This window comes from Chlamydotis macqueenii, chromosome 3 (genome assembly GCF_036417535.1).
Source record: "Chlamydotis macqueenii isolate bChlMac1 chromosome 3, bChlMac1.mat, whole genome shotgun sequence".
In the NCBI taxonomy this organism is placed as follows: Eukaryota; Metazoa; Chordata; class Aves; order Otidiformes; family Otididae; genus Chlamydotis; species Chlamydotis macqueenii.
Genome location: NC_141558.1, coordinates 105,153,894 through 105,177,221, shown reverse-complemented (window position 1 = coordinate 105,177,221; position 23,328 = coordinate 105,153,894). Strand labels below are relative to the sequence as shown.

At 36.3% G+C, this 23,328-nt stretch overlaps 1 protein-coding gene across 1 annotated transcript in view; it reads right to left on the bottom strand.

The window, feature by feature from the left end:
* Positions 1-23,328, bottom strand: part of UTRN (utrophin) — a 356,589-nt gene that overhangs the window by 14,665 nt on the left and 318,596 nt on the right. Inside the window, exons 66-71 of the mRNA XM_086743718.1 lie at positions 14,854-14,990; positions 13,200-13,238; positions 12,882-12,947; positions 9,650-9,715; positions 778-936; positions 129-372 (exon numbers count right to left, since the gene is read on the bottom strand). Of these exons, the coding sequence (XP_086599844.1) occupies positions 129-372; positions 778-936; positions 9,650-9,715; positions 12,882-12,947; positions 13,200-13,238; positions 14,854-14,990 (711 nt within the window). The remainder of the gene's footprint in view (positions 1-128; positions 373-777; positions 937-9,649; positions 9,716-12,881; positions 12,948-13,199; positions 13,239-14,853; positions 14,991-23,328) is intronic.

The following is a 23,328-nucleotide window of genomic DNA, read 5'->3' as shown; positions in this document are numbered from 1 at the left end:
AAATGACTGAGCGCAAAGGACCAAGCCTCTGTGGTGAAAATACCTACATTAAAATTCTAATGTCTTGTTCCACCAAGAAATCCATCATACAGAAAAAATATGGGGGAAAGACATCAGTGTACATCTACCTGCTCAAGTAGCTGCCGTAGCCGGTGAAGCTGAGACTCCAATTGTTTATTGTGATCTTCCAATATTTGCATCCTTGCTTCCAGGCGACCTTTATGTTGTCTCAGGAGTTTAGCTTCAGCTATGAGCTCAGCATCCTCAGAAGCATGCTGAGGTGACACAACGGAGTCAGGAGGTGATGCAAGAGGGTTTATTCCTCTCCGAAGATGTTGCTCCTTTAGTTGCTCATATTCTATCTGCAGACTCCTGGTGTATTGAAAAGAAGAGAATTAATGACTTAAGCAAATTATAAAAAAGCTCCTTAGAGCAAATGTTATCATCACCCTCAACTACAGAACACAAGTAGCTCATACAAAGACAATGTCTTAACTTGCAGTTTATGGGGAAAACAATTACACAGTAAAGTAGAGGTGAAACTAAGGTTCTTTATCTCAGAGCCACCCTCTTCTACTTATACTTCAGGCTGTGCACAACATACGCCTTGATTGGGTTGGTTTTTTTTTGGGTTTTTTTTTTTGTTTTGTTTTGGTTTGGTTTTTTTGGTGCTAAAATCATGACTCCTAGGTCCATCTCATCTCATCTCCAACAACTATACATAGCATGGCTCAAACAAGATGACAATTCAGACACCAGCTAGGATAATTAAGAGACCTTTGCTCTTCCTCAAGGTCAGCAATGATGCGCTCCAACTCTCCTCGCTCTTCCTTTTCCACTGATTTGAGTATCTGAGCAGGACTCTGTGGCTGACTCACAGGCGACTCTCCTCCCAGCGTCTGGCAATACTGCTGGATAAGGGCATGCTCGTCCTCTCTAGAGCAATAAAACAACACAGATAAAGACAGAGCAGTAACACATTTATTACGTGTGCAAACATCTTTGTCAGGTTGAGAGGTTGGTTGTTTATGAAAAAGGACTAAGAGAGCTGGAAATAAGCTTGCAAGAATCTAGTATAAAAGTGTCAGATGTGTGTCTCAGAAAATTCTATTAGAACTTGTATGAGTTGTTTCCAAAAAATATACTGCAGAAAAACATATAAACATGCAATGAACAGGAAAAAGAAGATTGATCTTTAGCAGTGTAAAAGACCAGTTTACTTTAATGTATGCATAAAGAACAAATGCTACTGGTGACTCAAAAAGAAACAGTGACAGTAAGAATGTGAGATGAAATAAGCCAAAGTCTAATTTGAAATGCCTTAAATATAAATAAAACCAAACAAGCTATCTAGTATTTACTCTTTTTTTTTACCATAGTTGACATTTTCAATATTCTTTAGGAGATAATTTTGGTGTGCTCAATTTACCTAATAAAACTAGAGAGAAAAAAATCCCTGCAGAATTCTCCAAGAAGTCACAAAGTAATGAATCATCAAGCATGTAGCTAACACTGTGCCATGCACAAAGGGACCGATAATGCTGCAAAAATAATGCTATAATGTTTTAATTAGCATTGTATTTCCAGATTTTTTTCCTGTTATATATTGCATATATTGATATATATTATATATCCTGTTATGCTATATTGCATATACACATGCAATACCTTGAAAGTCTTCAAGGGTAGCAGATATCCTCCTCCTTAGAGATTTAGGGATGGAAATAAACTGTCCTCCTTCTGACTCGCATAGAAATTACCGACTAGTGAGGAGATACAGAAGTCCTGACACTTTCAACTATGGTGTAAAGTCCAAATGGGTGTGCTTGTTTATAGGTGTGCCTTCCCCAGTTGCTGCCTTTTCTCCATACTAAAGTCAGATGGACAGAAAGTGAAGGATACCATCTCCTAAAACTGGTTTGCTGCTTACTTGCTTACTCAAGGAGGATAAATCAGGAGCAGAGAAACATATACTGATCGTGTTTTTAAGAGAGAAATTGCTGCAGCAGGATGAACTCTCCTTAAATTCTCTTCTTTGCTTGACTGCAAAACAGGGATTGCATATCTCATGATACTCTGAAGTATTGTCCCTATAAACTTCATCATAAAGATCTTCTACAGTTAAAGCATGGTCAACAACACAGAAAAAAAACCCATAAGAGCAGTACATATACACATACTCAGATATCATTTAGAAAAGAGACTTTTCACATTAAAATTTTTCTTGCGCTGACCATTTTCCTACTATTACTGAAATGAAGTAGCTATGAATTCTGCTATTTAGCTGATTGTGGTCTGACATAAAGAAAAGAACCCTCAAGGACTGCTTTTGAAAGCACATACGAAAAATAGGAAGTTCATTATATGCAAAGTGTTACATATAAAGTATTTCTCTTCCAAGTAAAAGTGTGATGGAGCTTTTCAAGAGGCTTTTAAAAATTTCCTGTCAGTCAATTCAACATCTTTCATCACAAAAGATCCAAACGTACAGTCTCATTTGAATGAATAGTAAAACCAGTTATTTAGAAATGTATACCTTAGAAGAAACAGAAATTCTTTCCATGGTGACAAATAACCTATAAATAAACACACGTACAAGTCTTTTACAGGCCATGCACACAAACTGGGGGTTTTACAAAAAGTAAATTAAACCCTAGGGTAAAGGGAGTAAATGCTTCAGACAAACGAGAGTTACAAGTGTACTGTTTGCTTAACAGAAGACCCTATTTTATCCTGCTGAACTAAGATTTTTTTGGTAGCTCAGTAAATCAAAACCCATTTAAAAAAATCACCAGTCTTAGGAGCAAGTCAAAATATCCACAGATGTATCAAATTCTGATTCCTGGTGTCTCTCTCTTACTATCATATAGCAAAGTGATTTGGTTCTTCATAGTACTGCTTAAGACAAACTTTTTACTGAAGACTAATCCTGTGGTTCTACCACTGAACTATTTCTTCTCAAGGATAACCATTCACTATCACCCAAAGCTATCACGTGGTCTGCAACTTTCCAACTTGTCAATGAGATTTGAAAATCTAGACTATTACAATGAAACCAATCTGCATCAAGTAGCACTAAATGTAAAAACAAACAAACAAAAATAAATGTATAGCCTGTGACAGTTGTATTCACTTTTAAAGTTCACGGCATTCTAGTCCACTTAAGTTCTTTTAGGGTATAAAGGTTAAAAACAGCCAGGTATGAAGAGATCCTTCCACAGAGCTCTAGTTGCATATCACTTTTCTTCATCCTATCTTTTGTGATTAGCTGGTTTTCAGAAAGTTACATGTAAAATTGAAAAAGAAATCCATTTAGTGGGTTCTTCCACTTTCAACGATGAGTTGAAAAGTTTAAAGGAAATAATACGTTCACTTATTTCTCATCTGTCTTGGCTGTAGTCAGTACTATACTCATGAGAAGAAATGACAATATGATCTTCCATGTAAATGAATAAATGTAATTAACTTTTCATAGAATCATAGAATGGTTAGGGTTGGAAGGGAACTTCAAAGGTCATCTAGTCCAACCCCCCTGCAAGGAGCAGGGACATCCCTGACTAGATCAGGTTGCTCAGAGCCTCATCCAGCCTGGCCTTGAACGTTTCCAGGGATGGGGCTTCTACCACCTTTCTGGGCAACCTGTTCCAATGTTCTATAAATCACATTGTAAAAATTTTTTTCCTAATTTCCAATCTAAATCTACCCCCCTCTATTTTAAAACCATTACTCCTTGTCCTATTGCAACAGGCCCTACTGAACAGCCTCTCCCCCTCTTTCCTTCAATACAGCTATATAATTAAAATATAATTTGGGTTATACGTTCCTTTAAGTTCCCTAAAAAACAGGGAAAACCCTTTTTAGCTAACACTGTTGGAAACAGAACAGTGCTTCCTTTTTTTTTCCCTTACATACAGAAGCAAAGCCTGTAATTGCTTTCTCTTCTCCACCACTTAAGTGATCTCAGGGAAATTCATAATCACTTGCTTTGTTATTTTGCATTAGTCTAGTTAAAACTAAAACAAATGCTAGTGCAGTTAACAGAGTTTGCATGGGGTCCTGATGTGAAATGAAAACCTCATGGTACTTCTCCATCCTTTAACCATCTTGATAAAAATACCCAGCCCTTGTAACTAATTATTTGCCAAAGTGATATAACACCTTTTGGGGCTTCAAACTCTGCGGTACATAGCAGGGTTTCTACAGCCCTGCAAAACAGGCAGAATCCCCTCACCATGACCAAAACGGCTGCGCTAAGCCAGGAAGTGCTAGCAATTCAATGTCACATCTTCTGCAAGCACAGAAACAGAGTGTGAAGGTAGACTAGAGAGAGACAACACAGTTTTATCACCCCCGTTTCAAAATATTGTTTATATATTAATTTAAATGATACAGTGTAACTAGACATAGAGCGTTCTCTTGTGCAAGGGTGCTGATGTCAGGAGAAGTTCATGTGATCAAGCAGTTTAGTCTGGTTATTTCAATCAGGCATCAAAAAGCTGCTGTCTACATTTTAAGAGGATGAATAAGTTTATAAGTAGCTATGTAGGTCATCTAAAATTGATTTTTTTTGTTTTTTAAATAGGGCTCTCTAAAGCTAGATTTACTACATTTATCTGAATTTGTAAAAACTAAGGTTTTGTCATGATTTTGCACTAGGTGTAACCTAATTTTTAAATGAAGCTTATATACCTATTAAAGAAAGAGTTTAAACTGTAAATGCTTAGAGACTTTTGACTGTATTGTGGTCCAGTATGTGAAACCTACGCAGCTAAATACAGATAATTTTGTACTTTGGACTCACTGTTATTGCATCCAGAGAAAATTTCATTTCCCTTCTCTCCCACTGGTTCAGAGTGTCAGGAACTGTACAGGACAGACTGTGAATATTGACCGGTCTTTTTTTAGGCATCACACCTTGCAACTGACAGCAGGCTTTTTCACTTGCTGGAGAAAGTGCCTGATAAAAGAAGTCTTCTGAAGGAAAGGCGTATTTTTACCACGTTTTCCACCTCCAGTCTGTCTTGCAAAATTACTAGCTCAAAAAACCCAGAAACTTTGACAACAAAACTCAACAAAGCTCACGACTGTAATTACGATAGATTTGTTAGAAGCACGGGAGTCCCAGGGCAGGCTTCACAATGACGTAAAATATAAGGGAGTGACACGTGCTCTATGTCACGTAAACTTTCATTTTGAGAATCCGGGACTCTCTTCTGCAGAATTGGTTGCAGATGGCAATCAGTAACCAAAAGAAAAGCACAACATCAAAATAAATTCCTCGTCCTTTCTTCGTGGTTATTCTCCTGAAGACCCTGCACGCTTCGAGAAAAAACTAAAAGTACACAAAGTCCTTCAACAGCAGAGGCTGCAGTTCTTTTTCAGCATTTCACCATAGTACAAAGCAGTAAAAATGACATCCCAGGAGGTCAGACTTGAAAGTAGTATGTCTCAAAGGAAAAGAACATCCCAACAAGGAAACCCAGGGAAAACGGCCTTTGAAATATCCTATACTCTTTGTGGATATATATTTTCAAGAAGTCTATTCCAAAACATGCATTATGCATGGAGGACGCAAGAGGCAAATAATGTTGCATGTAACTTCCTTTGCCTCAAGACTATGCTATGGAAACAAAAATTCAGATTTCCTGACAGTCACTTTTCATCAGTGTATTATTTTATCTGATTAAGAAAACTGGTTGTTAAATTAGATTTAAGATAGTAAGATGTGGGTATTTGTGATTCTTCATTAATAATTTTCATTTTTCCTGTGGCTCTTATACCAATCATAGAACAGAATCATTAAATAGTTTGGCTTAGAAGAGACCTTCAAAGGTCATCTAGTCCCATCCTCCAGAAAGAAGCAGGGGCATCTCCAACCACATCAGGTTGCTCAGAGCCCCATCCAACCTGGTCTCGATGGGGCATCTACCACCTCTCTGGGCAACCTGTGCCAATGTTCCACCACCCTCATTGTAAACAACTTATTCCTCATATTTAGTTTAAATCTACCTCCGTCTAGTTTAAAACCATGACCCCTTCTGCCCACCATTCCTATAAGCCCCCTTTAGGTACTGGAAGACCTCTATAAGGTCTCCCCAGAGCCTTCTCTTCTCCAGGCTGAACAGCCCCAACTCTCTCAGCTTGTCCTCATGGAAGAGGTGCTCCAGCCCTCTGATCATCTTTGTGGCCCCCCTCTGGACCTTCTCCAACTGGTCCATGTCCTTCTTGTTTTGGGGGCTCCAGAACTGGAAGCAGCACTCCAGGTGGGGTCTCACCAGGGTAGAGTAGAGGGGCAGAATCACCTCCCTTGACCTGCTGGCCACACTCCTCTTGATGCAGCCCAGAATGCAGTTGGCTTGTTGGGCTGCAAGCGTGCATTGCCACCTCATGTTAAGCTTCTCATCCACCAGCACTCCCAAGTCCTTCTCCTCAGGGCTGCTCTCAATCCATTCTCCACCCAGCCTGTATTTGTGCTTGGGATTGCCCCAACATACATGCAGGACCTTGCACTTGGCAAAGCACCATGCATTCTAGACCAAAGTCTACTTTAACCTACTGATGCTACGAGAAATATTAGAATGGTTCAAGAAGGTATTCCAAAATATACTCCAAAATGCTTTGTCTTTAACATACTTGGTGTTCTCCTAATTTTATCATCATGTGGAACTAATTTCTCATTGTGACAAGATGCCTCTTACATGATGTCAAAGTATTCAGGTACTACATACTGGGGCTCCAGTTTGACCCATTGAGTGGTACTGCCAGCTAAAAGTATTGCTGGCCTTCACTACTTGTTCCTACTCCTGCACCTGAGTGCACAGCTCCTTAATAAATAAAATTTCAGATAAGTTCCAACTCTGCCTTCAGCTGTATGTGAAGTGGCATCAACAGTGCTGTAGACATGAAGATGACTGGTAGTAAAGGCATTAATCAGAAAACACCTATTAAACATTCATATTTATACAGGAAATATTTACACAATGTCGAGTCCAATTACCTTCAGCATGGGCTAGATAAGACAGTAACTACATTACAGAAATAAGAGAGTTACATTCTTGTCCTATATTTTTCCTAACAATGTTTTTTGTCTCTTCATTCTACTACACCAAAGTGTGAGGCATAGCTTTCTGTTAGGGACACTATTTATCATTCTCTCTTGCAAAGACTTCATTTTTCCTTATGCTCACCTTCACTTGTGAAAAGGCCAGTCTGCTTTCAAGATATAGATGTTTTCATATGAATAAAAGCCAAAGAAAATTCATCACAACAGTCTAGCCTGAATATTTACAACTCTGTAATGTATGGAGAAGACTATATGAAGGAAAAGCATTTTTTATTCAATGTATTTATACGAGAAAACTCATGCATGGGAGGATTAGAACATTTGTTAAGAAGCTGGACATACTACACCAGAGACTTTTTTTTTTTTTGCTATCTACAAATATTTTACCAGTTGAAGAATTTTTTTTCATGGAATTCACAAACCTTAGGGCAAAAGACAGTTAGAAAAGCCTAGCTAGGGAGATAAAGGAAGTCATAATGATATCCAAGATAATAGGTTAGTTAAAAACCAAGACATTTTCCTTATTGTCATTAAAATGCAGAAGATTTCTCACACATACTTTTTTGAGCATGAAGTGTGTTAACCTTATTGTTGATGAATTTGTTAACCGACAAGACAAAGCAGCAACTTTCAAAAATTAAGTGCAACTATGCTTCTGTTATATGTTCACAGTAGACTCAAGGACTCTTGAGGACTGATAAAAATAAGATCACAAAACAGAACTCCAATTATGAGAAGCAGAGAATTTGATTTCTGAACCTGTAAGAGGATTCGAAAGAATACTGTAAGAAAATGAGATTTTGTTCAGATAGGTTTACAGCAGGTTCATCTGAGCGGAAACAATGTGCATCCAGATTTCAAATTGCTCCTTCAAATTCAGTCTATACAGAATGATTACACCATGCTCATTTTTATGTGGAACTGCACTTAAACAATAAGAATTAACGTGAACTATAATCCTAAATTCTCAATCTTCCAGCTTGTAGGTGATTCTCTGCAATAGTTTAAGCCTGAACTTTAAACCGCAATTCTTCATAATTTTGTGATTATTTCAGCACTTCACTATGTACTTTAATGAAAACATGCAATACTATCTGCAAATAAAATGAAAGGCACCACCGGGCAAAAAAGTTACTTTCTTGTCCTCCCCAGCATCTAAATCACTGCATATTTTGTTTGTATAACAGTCCCCTTCAGAAAACAGGACCGAGACTCAATTCCAGAAGTCCCCCTCACATGTTGGTACAGAAGTTCACCATGTTCCTTCTTTCCCATTAAATAAAGGTCATTTGTATAATGAGAAGGGAAATTGCATAAAAATCAACAGCTAATTTGCCGGTAAAAATGAAGTGTATACATCCCCTTTTACCACTGGGATGCATGGTTGTTTGGTCTTTGTATATGAGTAGACTCAGTAATTGCAAAATAAACAGCTCAATCAAGTGTACGAGCATTTAGCTGCTTCAAGTTTTCAGCTTTCCCTGCCAAATCACAGTATGTTTGCTCTTTTTTTTTTTTTTTTTGGAAGAGAAATCCAAAGGGAATAGTTTGTCTGAATTTCTGTTATTGGTGAGCCTACCAATGGCAGAAACACATGAAAACAGTTACGCATGAAAAAAGTTTTATTAGTTACGTAGAGTTAATTAAGCAGGAAAGAAGAAATATTTGAAGGTGATCACGAGTGCTTCTCTGAAGCAATATATTTTGAATCTCAAATTGTTAGTACATTCATAGGTAGAATAATGTCATTATTAGTGTTTTAAAACACTAAGTGCAAGTATTACTGAGAACAATAGCATTTTCTAACTAAAGCTGAACAAGAACGATTGCTGTTTCCTCTTTAAAAAAGCTGATGACATTCATTAAAAACTTAGGCAGAGTCCTACTATACTGATTTAATTAACAGAATTGATGATGCAGTGAGGTTAAAACATACATTCATTTTTACATTGAAAAAAAATATTTAATTAATCAGGAATTCTAGGAGTTCTGTGCTTTCCAGGTTCATCAATACATTTTAATGAAGGCTTTTACAACAAAACTGACACATCATTCAAAAAAGAAAATGACATTGGTAAAATTAATGTGAGACTATGTTTATATCCCCAAGTGCAAACAGATGGATCAGCAGTTGGCAAACAGAAATCTAAGGAAGTAGCAGCAACAGTGTTCTGTTTCTGCATATATAGATTTTTAATTTTTTTTTCTCCAAACAAGAAAATTGCCCTGGGAGTTACATAAGTTATTGACCCACTCCATTGTCTGTTCTGACATAAAGGATTTATTTTCTTTTATACTACAAGAAAAGCAGAAAACTAATACAAACTAGAACTTACAGAGCTGTGAATTTTTTTCAGTCATATGAAATATCCTCACTTTTGAAGCAGAATGGCTGACAAACATAGAATTCCCTTACATTATCAAATGAACATCACCAATTTCTACAACTGGTGCTTGGAATACTGAAATTTATGCAGCCATCCTTGACGTGACACTTGTTAGCTATTTTCACTGGGACTAATTCCTGCGTTACAACTTACAAAGATTATACCGTGCAGCTATAACCAGCCTTAATGTGTTACTTACACGCTTCCTGTGGTGGAGCTGCTGTCCGTGAGGAACGAGCCATTGGTCCTTTCCATCTGCGCCAGCCTGAAAGGCAGGGAAAAACCATGGCTTTCAGAGAATACACCCCACAACTTAAACAGAGGCACCGTGAAAATCAATTCTACTTAGAAACAGCTCAGATATGGCAATCTTGACATACATGAATAGAAACAAACTCATAGATTTTGTAACAAAACCCTATAATCCAGAGGCCTTTTATGAGAAACTTGTGCTATGATTAACTAATTGTACTTGCAAAACAACAGAGTAAAAGTATACTTTCTATCTCTAGTAAAATTATCGTTAGCATCACCAGAACTCTCATAGTAAAATTAGTTAAAGGGATGTTTTTGCAGATGGTTTTCTTTTTGAATTTTATAAAGCTGGACTAACAAAAGAGAATGAATACTTTTTAAATGTCGCACATGCAACATCTGAAATTATGCCTGGCAAATAACATCACACTGTGGACAGACAAGTCCTGGAAAACAACTCAAAAACCAGTCTATGGCTCCTTGTTTTGGAAAGAATTAATCTAAAAGGACTGGATTATTATACTTTCTATATAAGGCCATATAGTTCTTTAAAATGGCAGCAGAAATTTTCTGTCTATTCAATTTTCGAGGAACGATACACCTTATGTACGTAAGACGTACATAAAAATCTAGGAACGCTTAATGCTGTGCATATATATATTGGATTGCACCAAATACAGCTTTTTCCTTTACTATAAAGATATCTTAGTTTCACACATATATTTGCAAGTGTGTTATGCATTATTATAGACATCTTCAAACTTATTTTTGAAAGCACCGTCTTCTTTTAGCATAGAGCAAGCTTCCCCATCTGTACACTTGTTAACATTCCTCAGGGTTGAAGGAGGATAAATGAAAGCAGACACAGCATGAAGCTGTCTTGATTGCCTTGTCCCACTATGGCTGGGGTGGGACATTGTGCTCCAATATCTCCCCTGAAGGGAAGGACAAGCCTCCTACGTGACTAAAGACATTCAGATCATCTCTGTTTCGGTGCACCTCAAACAGATCTAGTACATGGTGGGTAACATGCTTACAAGTCACCTTTGTGATGCTGCTTAGCTCAGCATCTTTAAGACTGATGAAACATAATTTTTGAAATTAATCTTCATAGCCGCTTTCTCACATAGGGAATAGTACCATCTCCAGTATTTTTCAGAGAGGAGAGCCCACTCTGAATCTGCTAGAGAGTAATAGATATTCCAACTCACAAATGCAGATTCTACCATTATTGTTATGTTTTCAATATCCATCATTTAGTGACCTTTTGCTTGGAATAGCATGTGGAACCAGGAGACGGCCTTGATCAGGGAGCAGAGGGAAAAAGGGAAGGGACCCTAGAGATGCAAAGTGCCTTCAAGACAGGACACAAACTGCAAGCTGAGGAAGGGAATTAGAAGCAACTCCGAGGTGACATAGCAAAACAGAACAGGGAGATGGCACTTGATTGCAGGTAGTGGACGTTGTTAACAGAAAACTGAGAGCTGAATGTTCTTCAATCAGAGACAATAATGGTTTTTAAGTCCTAATATACTGTTTCTGCTGGGCACAGTCTTATTAGGGAAACCCTGCTAATATTTCTTGAAAAAAGCTTAGCTGAAAAGGTCAAGACAATAAAACATACTTATTAGTTTATATGTGAAATATGCATAATAACAGATCCAACTAGAAAGTACACAATAAAAATTACATGCAAGATACAGAATTATGACTTCATATTTTAAATTTTACTACCAGAAGAAAAAACATCTTGAGTAGTTTTAGACAGCTTACTTCCGTAGTAATTAGTATTTTTTTAAGTTTGTGATTTTGCTAACAAATATTTGCTTATAGCAGGTACAGCTTTAGCTTTGTATCCTAAAAGAGCTCTGAGCAGATGGTCCACCTTCAGCAAGTTGAACCCAGAGTAAAACTGGTAAGAGCTGAGGGAGAGGAGAGGGAAAACAGATATTGCACCTAGGATCTCCCTTGATCCTTAACACAAGCCCAGAGTTTGAGCTTCATTTGGGCACAGAAAGCCACAGTATTATGACACCACAGGCTGAGAAAAAGACATAGGGAGACAGAAAACCCTTGCATCTTTCTAGAAGTCTAATTTATTTGCTCCATGGGTTTTAACTGATGACAGCATGGCCTAAGTTATAGATTCAAAGAAATGCTGGGTGATTTATATGAATGACACGTCCCAAATAATTGAAAAGCACGCCAACTTTGCCTTTGACAATGTACTATGCTACTAATGAAGGATAAAAATATTCACTGTTGGAAAAAAAGAACTAAAATGTTGAGGCTGATAGGCAGCTCTTCAGCATTAGTTTCTGCCCTATGTTTCCTTTGTTGCAAAGATCATGTGTTTGGTATTGTAGGTATTTAACAAACTGCTTTGAAACTTTCTTGTGGTACCCACAAATAAGAATTCAGTTAACTTAAATATAAGCTCTGAATTTTGATTCAAAAAGCTGAAAAAGTTAACACTGTTTATTAGTTGTGGAGATTACATACAACAACAAAAAACATCAAAAGCAAAACCAAGTCACTTCCCATGACAATATGGATTAATATCTTTGTTGCCTAAAAGTTGGATGGTGTTACTTATTTTTGAGAGGATACTTCTTGTTAGTGCTTCACTGTCACCAGCTCTGAACGTACAGAGGAGTTCAACAAAACCCAAAAGCATTGAGATGGACTTGGCATAACAGACATTTTATCATGAAAGGACAAGGGTGATCCCATAGAAGCCAGAACATAAAACATCTGTAATTACTATATGCTCTGCTTAAAGTCAATGGTAATGGATAATGTCAAGCTATTATACAAGAAAATGAAAACCTGAATCTAAAATCCTACCATGAAAAAAAATCATATATTCAACAATATCAGTTTATTTCAAAGGTTAAAAATGAGGAAACAAAAGGAAAATAGCACATTTTAGAAATAACGCACAGTACCTCTGCAACAGTTTCCATTCTGTATGACAGATGATAGATTTAACGCATCTGTTTTATATTTAATATGACTATATTCAGAAGCTGATGATTTAAAAACACTTGACTTACTTCTGAGTACAGAGAACTGTATCTTTTTGATAAATAATGTCCAGCCAGTAGAGTATATTAAAAACTGCAGGCATCAATCTCAAAATGTAGTGTAGTGGTGAGAAACTGTGCATCTCTTACCTAGTAGCATACTGCTCTATCCTGGAGTGTGTGTCATCATGAAACAGCTGTGGAGACTGGGAAGGACTAGTTTTTTTTTAAAAAAAAAAAAGAAAAAAAAAGTTAGTGGTGTCTGAAGCAATTCATGATATAGACAACATTATTTTAAAAGTAAGTTAGACTGATGACAAATAAATAAATTCACATTATTGCCGAGAGGGTTATTGCTTTGGGTTAGCCATGCCCTACAGCTCATGCACATCAGATTAGCAGCAACTGAGCTAAAAGAAAACAACCAGTATACTAAGCTTTCCAGACAAAGGGGTTCTGCATACTCACTCATATTGCTCTGGCCACATACTGATGAGAGTGATAGGACTGTAAGGAAGACAAAAAAAAAAAAATAGGGAAAAAAGAGAGAAAGAAAGAAAGAAACTATGAAACAAAAACTTTAAGCAGGAGCAAGCTGGAGAAACACAAAATATTTTAACCAGCAACCTACCCAGATTATTTGAGTCAATAATAATTGATGTAGAACTGAGATAGCAACAGATACTGTCTTGTATCATGGAGAGACAGGAGACTGACTTACGTAATTCATTTGTTTAAATAAAAAATAAATTAAAAAAAAATTACCAAATCAGTGTTACTGATTGAACTGCAATTCATAAACCCTAATCAGTTTATTCAAATTCTGCTGAAGTACTGGAGCTTTCATTTTAAACTAACTAAAAAAAATATACTTACAAAAAAAAATTTTGGGGAAAAAAACCCACCACCACCACCAACAAAAACACTATAAGTCAAAGTTGTCAATGCTTATTTTCCCACTGCATAAAAATAATCAGAGGGAAATACATACGTATTACATTCTGACAGTTGAGTAACTATTTATAATTTTATTTTTTTTTTAATTTAAGGGAATGTATTACTGAGTTTTGCCACCTACAGAGGAGAGAATCAATGCCAGCAGTTTCCTCAGCATGATGCTGTCAGTTTATCTGTGTATTTCCCACATGACTGGACCAAGAGAGTTTTATCCCCACCTGTGATTACAGTTTTGACATTCCAATTTCTGGCACCATTGGCAAACTTTCATCATATCAAAGCAGCTTTGCTTTCTTGTGTTGGTGGCAGCTGAAGACTGCCCCGTGAGTAAACTTTTAATATCGGAATGTGCGTTGCTTCCTTAGAAGCCAGGCTACCAATCATTCCAGTTTTCAGATCATTTCCTCCTGTTTCTTAAACCGCTAATGAGCAAGTCTCAATTATTTATTGTAAATAAAACGCATGGTCCTCTGGTCATTCAAACAGAGCATAGACAATGGCACTGGGCTGTTGCATGCAAGCAGAGCACGTATGTTGAAGCTTCACGTTCCCTGCTGCTGGCTAAGTGATGCTGTGTTCAGACGACACAGCAGCACTGCAGACTCCAGGATGTCACGGAGAGTCAATCCATGAAACTACTTCTAGCGCCCTGTCAACACATCTTAATTTGGTTCTTTCAAGAATGTTCTTTGCTGACAACTACCAAGTAAGTAAATAAAGCGGACTTTTTCTGCCAGCACCATAAGTAATACTGCGGAGATGCTCGGATTGCTCTCTTTTATTAGGCCACCTGTATTTCTGAAGCCTGTAGGAATCTAATTAGCTCAGAGATTTCTATCTCCAGGGACACTGAGATAATCAAATAAGCAGTGCGATTCCAGTCTCCCCAAAGCTATAAAAGTGTTCTCTGTAAACAGCCATTCAGCTCCCTCCAAAATTACCTGCTAAAGTCCATGGCTTTATGACAAAATGCTTACAAAAATCAAAGTATGGAGTACGTTACTTTTTCAAAAACATACAAGATGTGCAAATAACGCAAAACAATTCATAGAAAGTAATACAGCACAAGGCTCTACGACTTCTGTTATCTCTTGAGTTTCACTTTCTTGGTTTTAATGGAATGAGGTAATGACCCCAGGAGCAATTACTCTATAATCAAGCTTACGTTTCCAGGTTGTCACCCTCCAATACTGTTTGCACAGGCAGGTAGCCAAGTCGAGGATGCTTTGCAAAATACTTCTTTGACCGGAACTTATTCTTCAGCACCTTCGTGAAATCCCGTACATCTTCCCCAGATGTTGTCTTAAAAAGTCAGAAGAAATTAAATTGAATGTTGCTAAATAGCATTGAAATAATAGTGCTGCTACTGTCCTGAAAAAGGACACAGGGAAGAACTTAAAAATGTTAATGATGTTAAAATTGCCTTTTTAGTGTTCTGAAATATGGTACAATAGTAACGGTAATGCATCTACAGATTCACTTGTATTTGAAAAAAATACCAAGGGTTCAAATTTCCAGCAATAATTTGATTTACCAATTACTTTATAAACTAGACAACAACTCAAACAGGTTCAAGTCTTAAGCTAAATATTTATAACTAGTCTTACAAAATGCAAAAATTTAATTTTTCAGGAAAAAAAAAGACAAATAAGTTTGCCAGATGGAAGGGGATACTCTTAGCCACTGAAAGCAATCTTGACAGTGTACTTATACACATGAAGCTTGTGACTTAGCCCACAGACAGAAAAACCTTGTAATGGCTCTGCTGAAAAAATACAGCTAACAGTAATGGCTTTGTTTACCAAAAAAAAAAAAAAAAAAAAATTAAAAAAAAAGAAAAGCTAACATAGACCTGTATGTTCATAAATTGCCACAAAATACTCACTGCCTCCCATTCTATACCTAAACTGAAGAACTTTATCCCAAGATGGGAGCAGTATGTGCTAAACCATTCTCTGCTGCAGTGGCCAAGTTTTTCACAAGCATTTTCTCAAGTTACCAGATCTCTCCCTACAGGTTTCTGCCACTATTGCTACCATTTTAGAGTCAAAAAAGCCCCAGAGATGAAGTGACAGCCATTCTACAGGCACTGCTCAAAGGCACAGTCAGAGGCACGCCTGATAAGAACAATCAGTGCCTGAAGTAACGAACTCACAGACTGATTCTCTTGCCTCCTTACTACTGCAGACAAGACCAGTACAAAAATTAGCTTCAAGATTTTGCATGTCTAAATTTATAAGTTTCAATCAGCAACTCCCACCCTGTCCCAGCAGCTTTGTTTACTGGTCCCCACTAATACAGCCTCTTCTAAAACTAACAAGTGCTTCACTCCATCCCTCACCTCCACAGGAAATTAATTGTGTTCCTTAGAACAGAATTAAAATTGATGCAACTGCTTTTAAAAATCAGTTTAACTGGAAATAATCACAGTAATAATAGTAGCACTGCTTTGGTAATATTATTCAGTTAAATTCTGCTACAAAAGCAGGGATACGAGCAAAACATGCAGGCATAAAATATAAGGTGAAAATGGCAACAGGGAGGTGTGCAGGAAGAAAAAATAGTATATGGTATGCCTTTAAAGTATATGTGCTTACAGACTGTACTGAGTACTTAAAGACAATAGTCCCCATCACATGTAGCAGTTACTAGTAAGCATTTCCTCTTGCAACCGCAGTAAAGAAAAAGTAGCCAATTCACCTCCTGCATTAGCTGAAGACTTGCAACAGCTTCTACAGATTTCCAGCCCAAACCATGTAACAAACTACAGATTGTATTTCTGTACCTTCTGCCTTGGGAGAAGCCTGTTAACATAGAAGGATGCCAAAGCGGATGGATATCCATAGGAAAAACAGAGTGAAAGACTTTTCAGTTTTGTCAATTTTTTTCCATTACCTACTACAAAGAGGCCTAGAAGCAGGTCAGGGAAACTGTTCTGTGATTTTAGTCTCTATTGTCAAAACATAAAAATACTTCCCTAGTCACCTATGTATTTTAATGTATATATAACATACATGGTTACAAACTCTGTAACACAGATCAGATGAGCAATAAAAATTGTAGATACTCAAGTTGATGTTGGTAAGTGTCTTGTATGAGGCTTTAACAAGCAACAACAAATTGAGCAAATTTGGGATTAAAAGGTGTTTGAATTTTAATACAAGTAAATTCAGGGAGGGCTCACAAAATCATTCTCAGAAAGCATCTGCTCCAATCACTGCTTATCCAGACAAGGAACGTGAGGCAACCCAAAGGGCTGCTTGTTCTCACGCAACAGTGACTCCAGCAGATGGAACTCTGTCCCAAGGCCAAAGAATGAAAGTTTTAGTACCTATGCATTGCAGAAATAAATGTCTACGGAGATGCCAAACTTTTCCTCTGGTGTGTTCTTTATTTGGTACGACAGCCTGACCTCGTTCCTCGGCAAGACTAATATGACTGTGTACTGACTGAGGACAATAAATACTAACCAGTGAAATTGGAGCAGATTTGGAATAACTTTTTTAATTTACACGCAAGATGCTACTCTTAGAAGTATTTCTTCTATGGTTTTTTTTTGCATATAATCACGCTACACAATCCAAGACAAAATCATGCCAACGCTTTCTTACATTATGACATCTTGGCTATTTCCACACAAGTCAACAGCACAAATATGACCACAGTTACAGAACTACTTCAAAAGCAAGAGAAAAAAAAAATCACTTCCTTTACTGAAAATTTCAGCCAAAAGACCCTGCTTTCAAACTCAACTTAAAATCTCAGGTCTTAGAACAACACAAAGTTCAGGAAGGAAAGACTAAGATCCACGGCTGGTACACATAACTGAAAAAATACATGTAGCAGAAGGTCTCAAGGGGAAAATCTTTAACAACTGACAAACTGGCATTAGCACTCTTCAGTATACCAGCCAGGCATAAATGGAGTCATAAGTCACAAACTCAAACCAGATAAAATTCCTTGTAGACCAATACAAATTTAAGAAACTCAGATTCACATGGAAGGAAGTGGAAAAAATAGAATATGCTGAGACATGGTTTTCATATATATGTTAAAAAAACCAGTTGGTATATATTTTTAATATATTAAAAAATAGAACACGTCTTCATTGGGAAAAAGTATTACGAAGAATGTAATAAACCAATTGGAGACCTCTACAATTAAATAATATATAATATAAAAATAAATAAACATATATATATAACATATAAAAGATTAATAAATATTACATAATGCTTGTAATACATGCATTTATTTATATTTATTTCTCAGTATTCTCTTTTTTCAAAGAAAAAAATATAGTTATAATGAAAGCCCAAACAATTTTCAATTCCTTCACTGCACCTACCTATGTAAAAGGACTAGTCTGCACCTAAGTCATCATTCTCTTAATTACATTTCTTATATTTTGTTTAACACAAAACTAAAGAGCTGTTCTAATACACACATAGAAACTGATTTCCAGAAGAGATGTGAACCTCACTAACAAACGCTGTCACTAACCCCAGCCAGATATTCACGGATTACAAGGAAGCTGAAGAGAAATGTATGCAGACATTTAATACACATAATAATCAAGTAAGTTCCAAGAAAACATTTTTGTAAGACATGCTCAGCGATGTAAAACTTAGAGTATAAAAGAAAATCTATGTTGTTTAAAAGGAGTCTAGTTTATTCTTTAATAGAAGCCCTAGTAGAGATACCTGAATTTGATGTCACTTGATACTCTTCAAATGCTTTAGTTTATTTTAAGGATTGTAGTTTTAAAAGAAACACTTTTTTACATCTCCATACTTTTATTTCTTGACATTTTATTTATCTGTATAATTTGGTAGAATCTATACCATGAGCCTGACTGTTCTTGATGGAAAACAAAATTCTTAGACCTAACTTATTGTAACAGCTATGATATGTGCATGTATGATGATAGCTGCATTTGTTAAAGCAGCTGTCAGATGGGTGCCACTGAGAGGCTGGGAAACTCCCCAGTATAGGATGTGGGGTAAAGAGACAGATACTTCATTCTTCTAATTATTTTTTTTAAAATTGACACTTAAGAATGCAATTCACCTATAACTTAAGCACATGTTTAAGTGCATACGTTCATTCTCACTCAGCAAAGCACTCACACTTTTGTAAAGCATCTCTCATCCCTCAATAGAGGCATGAGACAGGATACCACAAAAATTTGGTTATTAAAGGTATAACAACTGTATTTATGGCTGTCACTGCCTCATTAGTGATCTTTGCATTGCGTAACATTGTGAAGATTACCCTTCTGTGACCACTTTCAAATGAGGGCATTTCATAGCAATTTCTCTCCAAGAGGAGAGACTGATTATGAATTATGTGTGTAAGTTGTAATTTCAAAATTAACTAACTTACCTCAGAATTTAACAGAATTTAACAAAGTAAGTTGCAAAAGGGTAGCAGCAGATCACAGAAGCCAGCTACTTGAGCAACTGTAAGAGTGAGACCTAGAGGAAAGCACATTGCCCAGCTGCTAGATACCAAAGACTATCCTGACCAGATAGCTATTCTTCTCAAGGCAAAGAGTAATCTCTGACCTCCACAGCTGGAAATCGTGTTCTGCATGTGAAATAGCCAGATTCAACCATTCTTGCTGCTTTCTTTCATCTTTGCCACAGAACAATCTCGGTTTGATTAACAGTGAAGTGTCATGCTTGGTGCATTGATAAGCATGTCGAGATGAAAACACTGACTTATGTCAGTTCGTTGCTTATAAAACACTGAAGCTGCTTCATGTTCAGGAATGTTTCTATCTTCTCTGTATGTCAATAGCAATTAAATTTTCAGATAACTTACCTAGAGAAGAATTCTAACAGGCACTACTGCAGATAAGTTTTATTGTGCCTTGAAAAAATTTTCAGTCTAGCATGAACTATGATTCGACCAATAATTTCTGATGTCTTGCCTATCATTTTCTGAGCTCTTTCAGAAAAATAAAATTCTAGTCACCTGGAAGATGAAGGGGCTAACCTTTGCTGCCATCATTTTGTACAGAAAGGCTCCAAAAAAACCCAAAAAACCACAGTTCCCAAAATAGGGGACAGTGCCAGGGGAGTGTAGTAGCACAGAACTGCAAGAATCAATTATACTTTCATTGAGGTCACAAAGTAATACTACTTACAATGAGAAAAATTTCAGAACTGCTGATTTAATATTTATACATTACCTCAGAAAAGCTGCTTTTAAGGTTTTACTGTGGAATATAGAAATTGCAAAGTGGAAACAGTTAGGAGAAAGAAAACAGATGCAGTAATCATTTCCATCTGAAATTCAAAGGATCTGTTGGTATAGAAAGTCACATAAATATAACACAAGTACCACTATTGAGGGAATTTTCATTCCAAGAAAAGCTAAAATTAAATCATGTAGGTACTTATTTAAGAGTATTCCTGAATTAGATACTAGGAAAATCTTACAAAATTTTTACACATCTCTGTGTAAAATTCTACCTTAAAAATCCTATTTCTTCATCTTTTCAGAGAAAGACTATTTAAAGTTGAAAACAACAATTACAGTAACTTTGCATTCCTACTACTTAGAGACAGTAATGTTTTCAGTTCCTTACCCCACCCATCTCTAAATCCTGAATGAAAGAAAAAAAAAGACATTGCTAAAGCAATTGTCATGAATTTTTGCATTTCCAGCATCAAGAAAACTAAATTGTCAGCTACAATGAATGCTAAATGGCATTACAGATTAGGATGCAATGACTACACATAACTATCTGGTATAAACAGCCCTATTCTGAAATTCTGAAGCAATTCTCACCAGCTGAAAATATTACAAAACTCAAAACAGAGAATCATCCCCTTGCAAATTTAATTTTAAAAAGATTCCTTTAGCCATTCTCCAAATCTTTTTAAATTTAAGGAGAAGTAGCTGAGCTTCTGAGAAACTTCTTCAAACCCTAGACTAAACTGCTTATCTGAAGACAAATAAAGGGTCTCCCCTCCATCTGCATCTAAGCTCCATTTCTATATGTCAGACTTATTAACCAGGGAAGTATTCGTTTTCCTAATTACTGCTAGTATTCTTGATATTAATGCATCAGTAAGAGAGAGAAGCTAGATTTTATTAAGGCAGTTTGATGATCACACATAATTGTAATCTGCTTTGCAACACAGGCCACAAAAGGACCATTTTAACACCAGCAGCCTTTGAATTTGGTTGAAAAGGTAGAGTAGATGCACTGTTCCTATTCAGACTATCCATACTGTAATACAATGGATTCTAAGGAACAATTCATTGGCCTTTGGTACATTCTTTTTATTTATTTATTTTTTTTTAATTTCATAGACCCAGATGTATGCTCTTTTTTGGGCATTATTCCATTTAAACATATAAGCTATTCTAACTTACTGCAAAGAATTTTGCAATTCTTGACTATTATTTTGCATTAAATGAGTTCAATACGTAGAGAGGTTTAGCAACACATTAGTGCATCAACTATAGTGCATTGTTACAAACAGTAATACAAAATAACACTAGATTCTTTTTGTGAAATAATTTCTTTATTCCTGAGCTAATTCAGATGACATCAGTTAAAACGGATTACAGGTAGGTACTGATTATGGAAGTTAAACACGCATAGAAGAAGTCCGTTCATATAATAGTTCATTTCTTTTTACAGAAATGGACTTATACAGCAGGACCCAAGAAAAATTCCAGCTCCCATACTCAGCTTCCAAATTAATGGGGGTCTGTGCTGGACCCCTAATTTCATACGTCACCTAAATTATATGTCATCTCTTTTATTCTGCTTGACTTTAAACTGCCCCAGTTTCCTTCCTTTACCTCCTGTACACTTGCCTGCCTTCACTCACTTTAATCAAGAACGTCATCTTATTCCTCCTATTATCCCACAGGGGATTCACCTTGTTCCCCCCATATTTCATGGAAAGAAGGGACTGTTGCCTTAAGTTACCTTATTTTGTACTTAATATTGCTTTAAAACTATATTCTTTTTGCAGCGGGAACAGAAATCTTCATTATAATACAAGCCATCCCTAGTCCCAGGGTTAGCGGGGATTCCAGTCATTTCCAGAATACATTTTTCTGCACAACAGTCTTTACTTGTAAATGAAATGGCTGATAGTTACATAATGTGAACATGTTTAACAAGAACTGAAGATTTCTCTCAGATATCAAATCTGCTCCTGCAGGCAAAACCCAGAAGTCATAAAAAATGTACCTTTCTGCTACAGGGACAGTACCACACCCCATATCAGATGTAATCTGTATTTGACTAATGGAATAGGAAGGGTGTCTTATTCTGTGGACTGGTAGCATCATCTATTTTAACACATCTTACATCTTCATTTCAGAATTTTCTGGATATTATAGGCATCAACAGAGAATATTTCTGTTCCATGACCATGATATAAAACCAGAAAATGAGCTAGTTGTGTGAAAAAGTATTTTAAAAAGGAGTCAAACTTCAACCCAAAGCAATTTTAAACATTACAAATTCTAAGAATAAATATTAGGATTCAGGAAAATACAGAACTTTTTCTTACCAGGTACTTTTACAAATCCATCCCACAGCTGCTAATGTACTAAGACTGCTTATTACTTCTACACTCTCATTCAAAATATGAAATGTTAGCACAGGCTTCACTGTACCTTGAAATCTGACATCTAATCATGCCCAGAGAGAAATCTGACATCTAAAAATGTCCAAATCCCTGACCTGCAGAGTCTGGACTAAATCCTGACCTGATGTCTGTTTTATATAGACTCCGCAGATGCAACTATTAAAAAATTGTAATTATTAAAGACTGATTGATTTTAGTTTTCTTTTTCTTAATATTTGTGACTGGCCTACAAATCAGGCATGCATTTGTTAAACAACAGTGTTAATGGTTTTTAGGCAAAATGAGCATCATCTATATCGTGTTATAGATAGATATCCTAAGGTTGACGGTCAACAAAATTGCTAAATTGGGCTTCTAGTTACCTGATGCAGAAAAAAAACCCCACCACTAATCAAATAATTTCAAATAGAAGAAATCAAAACCACAGAAAGCCACACAAATAAAAATAGAGACTTTCTGATGATCAAAAAAAATTCCTGTGAATAAATAAAGTTACAGGCCAGATAATTCTCTGAATTATGCCAAGAACATTTCTATGCCCAGGCAGTAGTACAGATGGAACATCTTTTTGTACATCTTCAGTTGCAATAAGAAAATATTAGACTGTATGTCAAGAAACATATCAAATGTGTAGGTAAAAGATCTGTATTGCAGAGAAATGTTATTCCTCTGTTACATAAAATTATGTATTTTGCACAGGAAACATCGTTCCCCGTCTCAATATCTGCTATAATTTCAAAACATAGTCCTTAAACAGAAAATAAGTGTCTTAAGAAGGTGAGAAGGGAAAAGAGGAGGCAGAAAGAGAAATCTAGTGACAGAATATAACAAACATTAGAATTGGCTGAGAAACAACACATCTACTTCCAAAAATTTCTTAAGCAGGTAGCCTGGCATGCCAATTTATCAATCAAATCCTAACATTAGGTTATAGAATTAATGAAAATAAATTAACATCACTCATGATTTCTTCTGATAATAATGAAGTGAAAACACTACTTAACAGAATTTGAATT